The 15,818-nt window shown below is 43.0% G+C and overlaps 1 protein-coding gene across 1 annotated transcript in view; it reads left to right on the top strand.

The window, feature by feature from the left end:
- The window catches only part of SLC7A11 (solute carrier family 7 member 11), a 393,826-nt gene that overhangs the window by 70,074 nt on the left and 307,934 nt on the right, over positions 1 to 15,818 (top strand). Inside the window, exon 3 of the mRNA XM_073603843.1 lies at positions 6,673 to 6,788. Coding sequence (XP_073459944.1) covers positions 6,673 to 6,788 — 116 coding nt within the window. The remainder of the gene's footprint in view (positions 1 to 6,672; positions 6,789 to 15,818) is intronic.

The following is a 15,818-nucleotide window of genomic DNA, read 5'->3' as shown; positions in this document are numbered from 1 at the left end:
TGTACAGCTTGTATAACAGTGTAAATTTGATGTCCCCTCACTTAGAGCTGTACTCGCTTTTGTTGCCAGAGGTTTTTACACATTAATGGCTGTGTGTTGAGTTATTTTGAGGGGACAGCAAATCTACACTGTTATACAAGCTGTATACTCACTACTTTACATTGTAGCAAAGTGTCATTTGTTCAGTGTTTTCACATGAAAAGTATAATAAAATATTTACAAAAATATAAATACTGTGAGATACTGTATATACTGGACAAAAAAAGAGAGGGGTTCAAATTCTCTAAGAATTTTTCATTATGGCTCCATTATTAGACCCATTGTAGTGTTAGCACTAGGGATGGGCGAACGGTTCGGCCCGAGCATACATTCAGGCCGAACTTTCGCTGTTCTGCAAATAACCGAACGGGTCGTTCACCCATTTGTTCGCCCCCCGAACCGACCACAATGCATTGCGACGCTGAACAGTGCATTGCAAGCCCTGATTAGCTGAAGCAGTGAAAGATTCAGCCAATCAGGGCACAGAGCACTGTCAGATACCGTCATGACTTTATCCAATCATGGCTCATTCCCGCCCCACAGTATAAAAGCATTCTTTCAATGGCAGCCATTTTCAGTGTGTATTTGGCATGGAGAGAGATAGAACAGGGCTCTGTTCAGTGCTATTAGTTAGTTAGTGTGCTATACTGTGCTATTTTGCTTCAATTGTCAGTGTAGAATATTAGTTTAGTGTCAGTCTAGGGATAGTGTGAGAGTAGTGAGGAGGACCATCATTCAGCTTTGCGTAGTGTACAGCTAGAGTAGGGACAACTCAGATAGTTTCAGTGTAGTATAGTGAGACAGTATCATTCATACATACATTTGTGTGGAGTAGGGACAGCTCATATAGTTTCGGTGTAGTGTAGTGAGACCATGTCAGTAATCTTTACATTAGTGTATAGCTAGAGTAGGGACAGTTCAGATAGCATCAGTGTAGTGACGGTTGAACACCGTCTATTTGATTGCGTTACTGCCAGTTTAACACCATTTACTTCTGTGTGCGTTACTGCCAATTTAACGCCATATAGTTCTGTGTGCGTTATTGCCAGTTTAACGCCATATAGTTTTGTGTGCATTAGTGCCAGTTTAATACCATATAGTTCTGTGCGTCACTGTATGTTTGGGGCATTGTATTGCAGTATATTATAGTGCAGTGATGGCGAACCTTGGCACCCCAGATGTTTTGAAACTACATTTCCCATGATGCTCAACTACACTGCAAAGTGCATGAGCATCATGGGAAATGTAGTTCTAAAACATCTGAGGTGCCAAGGTTCGCCATCACTGTTATAGTGTATCCGTGGAGTGTGTCTGCGTAGTGTGAGTACTCAATTTAAAGTGCACCAAACACCTCTTTACTTTGATTAAAGTGCATCTACGGATTTCAACTTCTTTACATTTGCTTATAAGCACCGCCCCCTCCCAATAATGTCTGGGAGGACAACAAGGAGAGGCAGAAGTTCCCTTTGCACTGTAAGGGGGCCAGCAACAAATATGTCCACAGGCAAAGGTGGACATGGTAGTCAGTCCACAGGCAGGGCATCATTTCCTCTATTTAGTGAGTTTCCCCATGCTATCCAGCCACAGCATGCAGAGGAGGTGGTGGACTGGCTTACTAAACCTTCCTCATGCTCCTCATCCTCTGTCACGCAAGCAGAGACAAGTGTGCAGTCCCCTGCAGTTGCCAGAGTGGATAAACCTGGCTCCTTGTCCACATCTATTCCTGCCATAGCCCCAACATCAACTATTGAGGAGTCAGCTGAATTATGTGACCACAGTGTCAGCCACTTGCTCCTTGATGATGCCCAGCCATTACTGGATTTAGATGTTGGTTCAGAGGTTGAGGATGACAGGAAAATTAGCCTAGAGAGAGGGAGGAACACTGGTAGACAAATTGGCATTCATGTTCCCCAAGCCGCAGCGTATTGCCAAGTTGTTTCCAGTGGTAATGATGAAGATGGAGGAGATGGAGATGATGATGATGAGGTAACTGATGCAACTTGGGTGCCAGATAGAGCAGAGCAGAAAACTGCAGGTGAGGCGGCACAACCCCAAGGAGGCCGACAACAAGAAAGAGTAGAGAGCAGCCACCCTATTCCATCACATTCTGCAGCTGTTACCTCCCAGCCTACTCCCCAAAGCTCAGCTGCCTGGGCCTTTTTCAGCACATCTGCAGCAGATCAAACTGTTGCTATCTGCAAACTGTGTCTCAGGCAATCAAACGTGGCAAAAACACCAACCATTTGGGTACCACATGCTTAACAAGGTATTTAACATCCAACCACTCAGCCCATTGGCAAGAGCATCTATAAGCCACACAAAAGGGGCACAAATCTGTCCCTCCTCCTCCTCCTTACCCACTTCAGTCTGCCCCTGCTATACCGAGTCATTACCTCTGAGCAACCTCCACTGACAGGGATGATGGTATAGCACAGGGTGTCCCAGGTCCTAGCAGCACATCTAGCAGCAGCACTCCACTAGCTGTAGACTGTAGCCAGCAAATTTCTCTGCCCCATCTGCTGCAGAGAAAAAAAAATACAGTCCCTGCCACCCACATGCCCAGCGTCTAAATGCAAGCTTGTCAAAGCTAAAAAGAAACAAAAGTGTGGCGCTATATATCACATCCACAGCCGTGTGTATTACAATAAAGACATATAAAAATGGTGAATACTACCAAAAAATGTATGACCATAAAATGGATAATGTCAAATAATTAATAAGTGTTGATCACATATAAAGTAAATACACAATAATACTTAATCATCAGATGTGCCAGTGATTAATAGAAACCCGTGCTGGTTCCATGAGCCAGACACCAAACATAAAAAACATAAAACTTTAGAAGTCCATACATATATATGTTTGGTGTCTGGCTCATTATTATTTGACACTATCCATTTTATGGTCATACATTTTTTGGTAGTATTCACCATTTATATATGTCTTTATTGTAATACACACGGCTGTGGATGTGATATATAGCGCCACACTTTTGTTTCTTTTGTTTTTTTTCTGCCTTGAGTCTATAGGTGTGTTGGCTGCTTTTCACTTTCTTTCTAAACGTAGCGCTGTACTTAATTTTTATTTAAGCTTGTCAAAGCTGTTGGCTCTCCAACTTCTGCCTTTCAGCCTGGTGGATTCTGCCCCCTTCCGTGAATTCACACAATGTGCTGTACCACAATGGCAGGTTTCCAGTTGCTACTACTTTTCACGTAAGGCCGCTCCATCTCTCTACCATCACGTGGAAGGGAATGTTCTGGCATCATTGGGAAAGGCAGTCAGCCATAAAATCCACCTTACTGCTGACACGTGGTCCAGCAAGCATGGACAGGGACAATATATTTTGTTCACAGAACACTGGGTAACGCTGCTTGCAATTCGAAAGGATGCAGGACCATGCTCGGTGCTGCAACTTGTTGTGCTCCCACGTCTTTATACAGCTGGTGGTGATGATGCCAGACCTGTGAGCTCTACCCCCCTCCTCCTCCTCCGCCACCTCCATGCCCTCCTCTGCAGAATTGTTCTATGAACATCAGGTTCCCCCTAAGAGTTCAAAGGGCTATTCCCAGAGTCAGGCTAAAAGGTGCCATGCAGTAGTTCAGCTGGTGTGCTTAGGGGACAGGAACCACACCGGAGCAGAGATTCTTGCAGCTCTGCAGGGACAGGCCCAGAGGTGGTTCACACCTCACCAGCTGGAGCCAGAAATGCTGGTGTGCGATAATGGGTCAAACCTCCTGTCCGCCTTAGACAGGGAAAGTTGACACATGTGCCATGCTGGGCACGTGTTCTCAAATTGGTGGTGCAGCATTCCCTAAATACATACCCAGGGTTGCAAGATGTGCTAAAGTTGGCCAGAAGAGTCTGTAGCCATTTCAGGCAGTCATGCACAGCCAGTGCTTGGTTGGCTGAAAATCAGCGGGAAATCCACCTGCCCATAAACCGCCTGATTTGTGAGATGCCCACCAGGTATAACTCAACTTTGTCAATGCTGTAGCGGCTATACATGCATCAGTGGGCCGTCAACGAGTACCTGTGCGAATACGGCACAACGACAGGCTAAGGCCGCCTTGGCTTTTTTCCCCATGACAATGGCTGATCAGTAAGGATGCATGCACTGTATTGTCACCATTTGAGGAGGCCACAAGGATGGTGAGCTGTGACAGTGCATGCATCAGTGACACAATCCCTGTTGTGTTCCTGCTGGAGCAGACGCTGAGTGGCATTACGGACAGGGCACTAGAGACAGAGCAGCATGAGGAAGAGGAGGACTTCCTTTCCTCTCAAGGCCCACTTTATCCAGATACCATCATTCTTATGTCACAGAACACACAGGAGAAGAAGAGGAAGACATGCGTCAAACTGTAAGCAATGGCTTTCCAATCCCAGGACCCTTGGAAGTAGTACATGGCTGGGAGGAGGAAGTTCTAGATGTTGTCATCCTGAGCGACCCCGAGGAGTCTGTTTCTTAAGCCTCGACAAATTAGAGGCGCATTGGGCAACCTCATGCTTCAAAGCCTGCTAAAAAAAACAAGAATATGTGGCATAAAGGAGAAAGATGATTACTGGTTGGCAACCCTCCTAGACCACCGTTATAAGGGGAAGGTCTCAGAACTCATCCCATCCCTACAGAGAGTGCAGAAGATAAAATCTCTTGAGGACACGTTAAAGAGGATTTTATTGAACCTACTGACTCCAGTAGGTTACAGTGTCATGCAAAACGTTATTGAGTGTTCTGTTGGTCAAGAGAGGAGCGTTGCAGAAGGCGTCCACCTAAGTGAGGCATTTAAGAATTTTTTTAGTCCTCGCTGCCCAGGGCTGTCAGCTTCCACATCCAATCGGCAATGTCCAACGATTACCTCGGGGCCTAAAACAGAGATGGGGAGCTTTCCAGCTGACGATCCACTGACTTACTGGGTCATGAGAATAGACCTCTGGCCAGAACTTGCCCAGTATGCTATTGAGTTGTTGGGCTGCCCTGCATGCAGCGTGCTCTCCCTTCCTTTGCTGGCCTGCCGGGCTGCCAGTGTGTATGATGAGGCCACAGTGGGTTTCTGCAAACCGTAAAATGCACTAAAAAATATATGTGTGAGCCTAGCCTAAGATCCCTTTCACACTAAGGTGGTTTTCAGGCATTTTAGTGCTATAAATAACGCCTGTAAAGCACCTGAAATCCACCTTCTGATTAATTTCGGTGTGACTTTTCACACTGGGGCGATGCGATTGTGGGACGTTAGGAAAAGTCCTGCAAGCACCTTTTTTGGGTTGGTCTGGGAGCGCTGTATACAGCGCTCCTAAAACACCCTGCCCATTGAAATAAATGGCCAGCGCTTCCAAAGTGCCTGAAAAGCACTTCGGAAGTGCCGCAACACGGGCGCTTTTAAACCCTTCTTTAGCCGCTAGTGGGGGTTAAAAGCGCCCTGCTAGTGGCCGAAAAGCGCCATTTAAACATCTGTAAAGGGCCGCTAAAACGGCCCCGTGTGAATGGGGTCTAAGAGAGTTTAGTTCCACTTTAAGTGGCTGCATCTTTCTTCCACACTCTCAAATGTTCCCTTTTTCTGTGTGGCTTTATCTCTCCTTATAAATTCTTTCTTTTACCCTGCTTCTCATTGAGCCGTGAAGGTTGACTTTTTGATAGTTAGTTTGTTTGCAATGAGGAACATTTTATCAGTCCTTTGTTAGTTGGTGAATAGTATTGACATGAGAGTGTGCAGTTCATAAAAAAAGGCTACATTCTTTTAACAAGAAGTTGAATGATCTCTGACAGCACAAAGTGAATATCTTGCCTTGTACAATGTTTCTCCTTTTAAAAAAAATAAAAAATAAATAACATTATGCCTGTCTCCAAAAGTGCTCCAATATTTCACATCAATTTATTTACACAGTTCAAGGGGGTCAGAAAATTTCTATGCAGAATTAGCAATGCCAAGACGATTATTTATGTGCCTCAGCAGTAAACTTTTGGTGAGGCTTAAACCTACAATTTATCTACTCATGTGATGGTATTAGACATGTTTCAGTAGACTGAGCCAGGTTACTGGATGGATTCCGACTGTCTGCAGCGCTCACTGCATGGTTGATTCTGTCCTTCCTAATTGCCCTAATACACATCAGTAATACATACGGTCTCTTTTCTCCCTCATTCCCTAGAGAGAAACAAGATTTCTGTCAGTTTTCTCCTGTTTCTGAAGCCAAAAGGCAAATTTTTCTACCACGCAATTTATTTCAGTAACGCTTCCTGTTCAATATGGTGAAAACCACAAGCATAAATCGTATGAAATGGCGCGTCGTACACGGCTTATTTCGCATCGACAAAATAAAAAAAAAAACTGACTTAATGAGTAGTCCTATAATCTTTACCTTCACGGTCAGTGCTACATTTCCACAGGAACTAACAGTTATTATAATTATATCTGTGTGCATCTGCTTGTAAAACTACAATACAATAAATGTCTTTTACTTCAGCTTCTGCATAATGAGAAAGATGTGCTATAGAACAAAACAGGCAGAAGAAGCTTTTTTTTTTTTTTTCTGCCGTGGAGAATGTAATGCATTTATAATCCATGCCTTGAATTTTATACACTTTACATTACAATGATTCTCTTTCTTTCTCTCACTTTTCTCTCTTTCTTTTAGCCCAGCTGCTACTGCCGTGATATCACTAGCATTTGGACGCTATATCCTCGAGCCCTTCTTTATGCCATGTGAAATGCCAGACCTCCCTATCAAATTAGTCACAGCTCTTGCAATAAGTAAGCACAAACATTAATGAAGAGACTTGTATTCATGCAAAAACAAAACAATGAGATGTAAAATTACCAGCGTATAATATGTTTTCCATGAAACTGTTGATGACGTTGTAATGATTATTAGAAATAGTCATTAAACCCCAAAAATGTTTAATTGTCTATGATTCCAAAAGTATAATATGTACCAGGGGCGGCCCGTCCATTCAGAGCGCACGGACACTGCCCCTCTCTATCCACTCCACCCCCCTATAGCATGAATCTATCCACAGCCGCTGTGGCCACCCCCTATTCATGCGTCTGGCCCCTTTCAGGATGCCGGGCGCCTGAATTACAGCAGCGGGGGTGATTTTTTGAAGCACCAGATTAGAGCCATAGGCTCTAATAGGCTTCAAAATAGGGTGGGCTCGTGGTGCAGAGCATTGCACTCAGATCCCACCCAGGTATGTTAGAAAAGCAAATTAATATTCGCTTTTCTAACACTGAACCGCCTCTCCGCCAATCAGGAAGCGTGGGTCTGATATCCTTTTCCTGATTGGCTAAAAGATCAGGCAATCCTATTGGACGCCTAGGAGGAGGGGGATGCACGGCGGGAAAGCCGCCGTGATCCACAGGAGGCGGTAGAAAGCTGCACACGCGCTTCCTAGGTAGGGTAAGTGCGGGGATTTGATGTCCTGAGGGGAGGGGTGGCTTTTCTCCGCCCTCCCAAAAGAAAAAACACCAGCTGCCACTGATATGTACCATACAGAAGAAGCTTTCCATTATTAATCTGGTCAAGTTATTACATACCTGGTTGATCTTTCAGTTGCCATTGGCTTCCCTCTTGCCTGTGTCAACACTATCACAGCTGATCCTCTGGCTGCTGTGTTGCCACTCTCACTGTACATTCTCCCCCAGTACCCATCAGTACTCATTCACTTCCTCCTTGTCTAGCTAGAAGCCATCCCACATGACTATCTTCATCAGCCTGAGGAGTGGCTCCAGCATGTGGAGTGACAGCTCCTCCCCATCTCCCTGCCCCATATGTTTGGAGCTTTTGGTGCAGTTCCAGCAGGGGAGAATTACATGGATGGGCATCTACGCAAACTCTATCTCCACCATAAAAAGAATGATTATCATTCTACGATTATTATTGTTATTATGTATTACATTACCTACCTGCCGAGTGCTCACAACAAAATATACTGCTAGCAGGCAGCAGGTACAGCTTCCAGATTCGGTGTGTGCGCATGCTGTGACCAGTACTGTCATTGGACACAGCATGAGTTTGGCAGTAGATTTCTGCCAATGATTTTGGCTGAAACCTGCTGATCGCCTGTGTCCAATCACACACAGAATTCTATGTGCATGGAAACAGTGATCTGACTGTTTCTTCTCCATTAAATGTAGGGGGAAAAAAACTGATCAGAAAGTAAAAGCAGTACACATTACACAATGTTAGGCACACAGTTAACTCCTTGATTGCCCCTACATGTTAACTCCTTCCCTCTCAGTGTCATTAGTACAGTGTCAGTGTACAATATTGTAGCACACTCCCTTAACTACTTCAGCTCCGGAAGGTTTTACCCCCTTCCTGGCAAATTTTAGCGATACTGCACTGCGTTGCTTTCACTGCGGTAGTGCGCGGTAGTGCGATGTTGTACGCAAATAAAACCAATGTCATTTTTTTCCCACAAATAAAGCTTTCTTTTGGTGGTATTTGATCACCTCTGCGGTTTTTATTTTTTGTGCTAAAAACAAAGACAATTTTGAAAAAAAAAAAAAATATTTTTTACTTTCTGCTATAAAACACATCCAATAAAAAAATGTAAAAAACCTAATTTCTTCATCAATTTAGGCCAATATCAATTCTGCTACATGTTTTGGTAAAAAAATCCCAATAAGCATATATTGATTGGTTTGCACAAAAGACATTGCAGCAGACAAATCTGACACTAAGTTACACTTTTTGGGGACCAGTGACACCAAAACAGTGATCAGTGCTAAAAAAAAAAAAAAACCACTGTCATTGTATAAATGACACTGGCAGGGAAGGGATTAACATCAGGGGTGAACAAAGGGGTAATAGGGCGTACACACGGTCGGACTTTGTTCGGACATTCCGACAACAAAATCCTAGGATTTTTTCCGACAGATGTTGGCTCAAACTTGTCTTGTATACACACGGTCACACAAAGTTGTCGGAAAATCCGATCGTTCTGAACGCGGTGACGTAAAACACGTACGTCGGGACTATAAACGGGGCAGTGGCCAATAGCTTTCATCTCTTTATTTATTCTGAGCATGCATGGCACTTTGTCCGTCGGATTTGTGTACACACGATCGGAATTTCCGACAAACGGATCTCCTGCTCTCAAACTTTGTGTGTCGGAAAATCCGATGGAAAATGTCCGATGGAGCCCACACACGGTCAGAATTTCCGACAACACGCTCCGATCGGACATTTTCCATCGGAAACTCCGACCATGTGTACGGGGCATAAGTGTACGCCTAGAGAGTGATTTCTAACTGTGGAGGGAGTGCTGTGACTGGAGGAAAACAGAGATCCCCGCTACCGTATCACAGCTTTAAATTGACAGTGGTGGGAGCCAATGGCTCCTGCTGCTATCAATCTGTCAAACGAGGAGAGCGTCAGCGGCTGGAGTTGCTGCGCTCGTACACATTGACAGTGGTGGGAGCCAATGGCTCCTGCTGCTATCAATCTGTCAAATGAGGAGAGCGTCAGCGGCTGGAGTTGCTGCGCTCGTACACATTGCTGGATTGGATCGGGCTCAGGTAAGAAAAAGGAGGGGGGGTCTGGTGGGTGCTGCAGCACAAAAGATAGAATGCATTAAGGTGAAAACATTAAAGCTTTACAACTACTTTAGACCCCTTTCACACTGGGGCAGTTTGCAGGCGTTATTGCGCTAAAAATACCGCCTGCAAACCGACCCACAACAGCCGCTGCTGTTTGTTCAGTGTGAAAGCCCGAGGGCTTTCACACTGAAGCGGTGCGCTGGCAGGAGAAGAAAAAAACTCCTGCAAGCCGCATCTTTGGAGTGGTGGAGGAGCAGTGTATTCACCGCTCCTTCACCCCTCCTGCCCATTGAAATCAATGTGGCAGCGCGGCTATACCGCTGCAATACCGCGGCTATAGCCGCGCTATGCAAGCAGTTTTAACCCTTTTTCGGCCGCCAGCGGGGGTTAAAACTGCACCGCTAGCGGCCGAATACAGCTGCAAAAACGATGGTAAAACAGCGATAAAAATAGCACTGTTTTACCGCCGACGCCCCCACCGCCCCAGGGGCCGCAAATGAACTAGGATCCCCCACCCTGCACAGCCAGGCACTTCAGAGACAAAGAACAGTCTGTGGTTTATTGAGGGTTAATAACTTGGATGGAGATGGGAAATTATGGGATGCCCCCTTGACTTCAGCAAGAACACTTTTATATCATCTTCAGGGACATCTTCCTATGCACAGTCTATATAAAGCCTCCTTGAAAATCTTCCTGCACTTTACTTGCTTGCAGAACTCCAGCTAGATCACTGTAGATAAATCTGACAGACACAGTCAGATTTAGCAATGGCATTTTGTAGGGAGGAACTCAAAGCCCCTTGTTGTGTAGCAGTACTCAGTGATCAGGTTTCACCCTTCCTCCTATGGCTACTGGTCTCAGCACCACCTCTTCAGGCACTGCCAACCCACCTAGCTACATCTGCCCTTTTCACTAGCCCTCCAGGCTAACTTCTCACAGCAGTCCTCCAGTTTGACTCTCTCATCAGCCCACTCGGCTGACTTTGCAGGGAAAGAATGAAGACTTGGCACAATGCGGTCTTCACAGAGAACTGGTTACATGTGGCAGTCTCCCCCCTCTAAGTCCCCAGTAGTGCTGCTCCACTCACACTGTCCTCACACTTGCTCCTGTGCCTCCAGGAAGGGCTTCCTACGTGTGTTGTGGCAGGATCCTTCCAGCTCCCAACCCCTGGCCCAAGGTCACCCCCCAAGACTAGGGGCTACCCCAGAGGGCCACTGACAGACTCCACAGAACTATATCTTTACCTTCCACCTGACTGCCCCTGCTGGCATGGCTCATGCCTGTTTATGAGGTGAAGCTACCCCCTGCCAGCCCTTTAATGGGGATTGGCTGTGGCCCTTATAAATATGCCAAACAGCCCCTCCTAACCTCCACCCATTAGCTCTAGAGGTTTCTACAAACTTCTAGACAAGGGGAAGGAGCCAGAGGAGCTGTCAGTATGAGTCCTCCAGCCCTGACTCACTGAACCCTGACCCAGATTTCACAGCTCAGGCTTAGCCCTGAGCTAAATAAATTTGCCTACACTAACAGACCTACATTAACTGCTAAAGCCCCGGACGATTTGGCTGGCCAAAGATCAGACCACTTTTTGGGATTTGGCACTGCGTCGTTTTAACTGACAATTGCGCGGTCGTGCGACGTGGCTCCCAAACAAAATTGCTGTCCCTTTTTTCCCACAAATAGAGCTTTCTTTTGGTGGTATTTGATCGCCTCTGCGGTTTTTATTTTTTGTGCTATAAACAAAAAAAGAGCGACAATTTTGAAAAAAATGCATTATTTTTTACTTTTTGCTATAATAAATATCCCCAAAAAATATATAATATAATATAATAAAATATATTTTTTTTCCTCAGTTCAGGCCGATACGTATTCTTCTACATATTTTTGGTAAAAAAATCGCAATAAGCGTTTATTGATTGGTTTGCACAAAAGTTATAGCGTCTACAAAATAGGGGATAGTTTTATGGCATTTTTATTAATCATTTTTTTTTTTTACTAGTAATGGCAACGATCAGCAATTTTTATCTTGACTGCAACATTATGGCGGACACGTCGGACAATTTTGACACATTTTTGGGACCATTGGCATTAATACAACAAGCAGTGCGATTAAAATTGCATTGATTACTGTAAAAATGTCACTGGCAGTGAAGGGGTTAAAACTAGGGGGCAGTGAAGGGGTTGATGTGTGTCCTAGTACGTGTTATAACTGAAGGGGGGATGGGATTGTGCAGGGAAACTCTATACTCTGTATGAACAGACGATCTGTCAGTTCACTCCTCAGAGAACCGGAAACTGTGTTTACACACACAGCTCCCGGTTCTCCGTGTGCCCTGAGTGATCGTGGGAGCCCGGCAGTGATTGAAACCTCCGGGCACTTGCATCGGCTCGGGGAGCAAGCAGGGGGGGGCCCTAGTGGCCGTTTATGTTACTGACCTAACATTATGGCGATTCGCGCAGCCAAGCCATGTTGCCGCAGCACAACTGCGGCGGCTGGTCAGCAAGCGGTTAACAGACCTACATTAACATCTAGCACACACTAGAGGGTGCTACAGTATTATCACCGAACACTATATTGTATTGAGTATTTTTAATGTATATATATATATATATATATATATATATATATATATATATTTTTTTGTTTTTTTTTAATGGAATTTAAACAAATTGTTGTGTTGGCACTCAGTCTTCTATTATATGTCCACAAAAAGTTTAATGACTACAGATGTTGTTATTGTATATATATCAGTTTCAATGTTGCTTTCCCTGGCTTCATTGCTTCATTTCAAAAGTGGCTCCTTGCTGGACAAGTGCCTGGAAACAGTTGTAAAGCTGGTCAGGAAGGGAATACTTTACAGTATATACAACTACTTCATAATCGCAGCCTTTGAACCTCTTTATGTCCAGAGCAATTTTATCAGAGTTAGTTTCAAACTGACTAGGGGGGTTATTTACTAAAGGAAAATCCACTTTGTACTGCAAGTGTATTTGAAAGTGCACTGAAAGTGCACTTGGAAGTAAAGTCGCTGTAGATCCGAGGGGGGACATGCAAGGAAAATAAAAAACATTTTAGCTTGCACATGATTGGATGATAAAATCAGCAGAGCTTCCCCTTAGATTTAGAGCGACTGCACTTTCAAGTGCACTTGCAGTGCAAAGTGGAGTTGCCTTTCATAAATAACCCCCAAGGTGTTGTTATTATTTAATTAGCTAAATCTTATATGTTTACCCCATACTGTTATTGTATTCATCTTCTGATATAAAGGATACCAAAACAGTGAAGTGGTAAAGGTAGCAAAACCCCAATTATATTTTGGATAACATTTGATGATACAGTATATTGGTACACATTTTGGTGAAAAGACTGTGATCATGTATATTAATAGAGCATTGTTAAGAAAAGATCAGGGCGAACTTGTGTAGGGAATAGAGTAACAACACCATTTTTGTAGGTCTCCAATCATAAAGCAGCAAATGACCAATGTCATCGAGAGTAGCCATTGTGTTACAACACTGCAAAATTGAGTTTTTATTTATTTTTTTCTCTTTTTTTATTCATTTTTATGTATTTTTTTTCTTTTGATTGTTTAGGGGTTGACTTACTAAAATAAATAGACTGTTAATTCTGCAGGGAAATTTTAATTTAGCTTAGTGATTGTGGAGAAAATTTGCTTTGCAAAGAATACTCAATCACGTACAAGTAAAAAAAAATTTCCCAGCAAAGTGAACAGCTTATTTGCCTTTAGTAAATTAAACCCTTTAACTTTCTTCACAGGACATGGGACACTTTAATCATGTCAGGGAAGAACCTAGTTCTATCTGCCGCAGAGGAGTAGTAGTAAATAGTATTTTTTTTTTTTATTATAGTTATAGTTACATCGTTGGTAAGGTTGAATAAAGACAATAGTCCATCCAGTTCAACCTGTGTAGTTGTACTTGTGTCAGTGTCTATAAATATTTCCCCTATCCCTGTATGTTGTGTTCATTAAGATCCACATCCAAGAGTCTTTTAAAAATATCCATACTCCCTGCTGCCACCACCAATTGTGGTTGAGTTCCACAGCCATATTGTCGTGACAGTGAAAAGGTTAAACCGTTTCTCCTCCAATCTCATTGTGTGGCCCTGTGTCCTCTTACACTCCCTGAGACTGAATAGTTTATTTCCTACGCTGGGTTTACCATTGAGATATCATAAATCGCTATCATATCTCCTCTCAAGAACCTTTTCTCCAGCGAGAATAAATATAATGCTTGTAGTCATTCCCCGTAATTGAGGTCATCCAGGCCCCTTATTAATTTTGTTGCCCTTCTTTGGACTCTCTCCAGTTCCAGCACATCCTTTCTGAGGACTGGTGACCAGAACTGGACAGAGTATTCCAGATGTGGCCTAACCATAGTTTTATATAGTGGCAGGATTATTGTTATATAGTGGTCTATTGCTTACCATGTTATCAATAGAAATAGCTGACAACTAAAGTAGTCTGCAACTAGGGAGGGTAGAGATGAAGACACATTCTGAAGACAGGGGTAATTTTGCTCCTCCAAAGTAGACCTAAACGAAATCACTAAAATTGTATATAGCCTGTATTGTGTTAAAATTGAACTCCAGCCTTAGTTCCAGTTTTGTACAATTGTACAGGCTCTTCTCTGTACTGAAATTGCTTACTTTGATTTCACTGCATACTGTGCACAGTGTGCATTATAAGCTGCAACATGTCAGATTAAACACACTTCATTTTCTGCCTGGAGGATGTCTAGCATCATCTGGTCCTTTCCTCTCTTGCCTGACCCTCCCTGGCCTGCCCCTTTCATTCATTTGATTTTAGCTGTTCTCGATTATGGATGCTCAGCATCACATATGTTTGTTATCTTGGATGGTCTGTATGTAAATGCAGTCTCCCTAGGAATGTCTACTTCTTCAGACAGAGAGTGACGCCCACCCATAAAAGCGTTTTGATATTTGCACAATAATCATAAGATTGCCTTTAGTTTATTAAACAAATATTTAAATGCTACATTTTTGGCGGAATATTATGATCTGCTTTCCTACCTAAACCAGTTTATTATTGAAAACCACCAGTTTTACAAGAAGGACCCATGTTATTCAAGCTAGACCTTTTGACTGAAATCTGGACAAAAATAGCATCTGTCTCCTTCATAAAAACAATCTTATAGGTGATTCTACCTAAAGATTAAATTTCAGTTTTGGTTTGCTAGACCTCTCAGAAACTCAACTGGTGAGATATTGCATCTGAATTCCCAGATATGCTGCTTTTGTGAGTGTGAGTCCCCAAATGCAGACAGTGGGGGTGATTTGCTAAAAAGAAGGCACTGCACCAGTTTATACATTAATTGGTGCACCGGAAAAGTCATTAGTCGAACCTGCGAACCGGCACACATTGAAGCGCAAATAGCGATAATAAATACCTGCATATGTAAACTGCAACTGTTGCTAGGGTAACTGCGGTTTTCTCATTGATAATAGCGCACGCCCAATACAATTGGTTAATTTCATCTCATTGGATGTGTCGTTAGGCAATTAGCAGGTGTTTTCAGTTAATTAACCTTTTTGATGCTAATCTTATTCCTATCACTTCTAATATATCTTTGAAATGTTTTTTTTTTTTACCCAAATCTTTCAATACATTACAAAGAACAGAGAAGTGTTTCTAAACCCAATAAATACATTTTTTCCGATCTTGATCTTTAACCTCCCTGGCGGTATGATTATTTCGGATTTTAGGTGCTGAAAGCGGTACCATTATTTTGCATGGAAATTTGGCGTTTTATATTGTAGGTCTGTAAATCTTAACAATAACACACTTAAATCTGTCCAAACCAGAGTCTAGTAGATATCCCGGGTATGATAAAGTTTGAAACACAAAAACATAAATTATAATATAATAAATAAAAATAAATAATTAAAAAAAATTTTAAAAAATAGTAATAAAATAAATTTCCCCACAATTCACTATCGCTCAATTCTGCAAGTGTTCTAATTTACTATCGCTGTTTTCTAGCTGGTCTAAAGCCACTTTTGACGTAAAGGGACACTTTTTGGTTGCTATGGACAATCTCCAGTTTCCAGGCAGAAAGAACAGTGTATATCATGTAAAACTGCATGCAGGGCATGGGCCAGAGCACTGGGGACAAAAGGGATGTGAAATCATTTCATACAGTACTGTAATCTGTAAGATTACAGTACTGTATGTGTTATGATTTTGACAGTTTTTTGAA

The sequence above is a fragment of the Aquarana catesbeiana genome, linkage group LG01 (assembly GCF_042186555.1).
Source record: "Aquarana catesbeiana isolate 2022-GZ linkage group LG01, ASM4218655v1, whole genome shotgun sequence".
Classification (NCBI taxonomy): Eukaryota; Metazoa; Chordata; class Amphibia; order Anura; family Ranidae; genus Aquarana; species Aquarana catesbeiana.
This window is presented reverse-complemented; position numbering and strand designations above follow the sequence as displayed.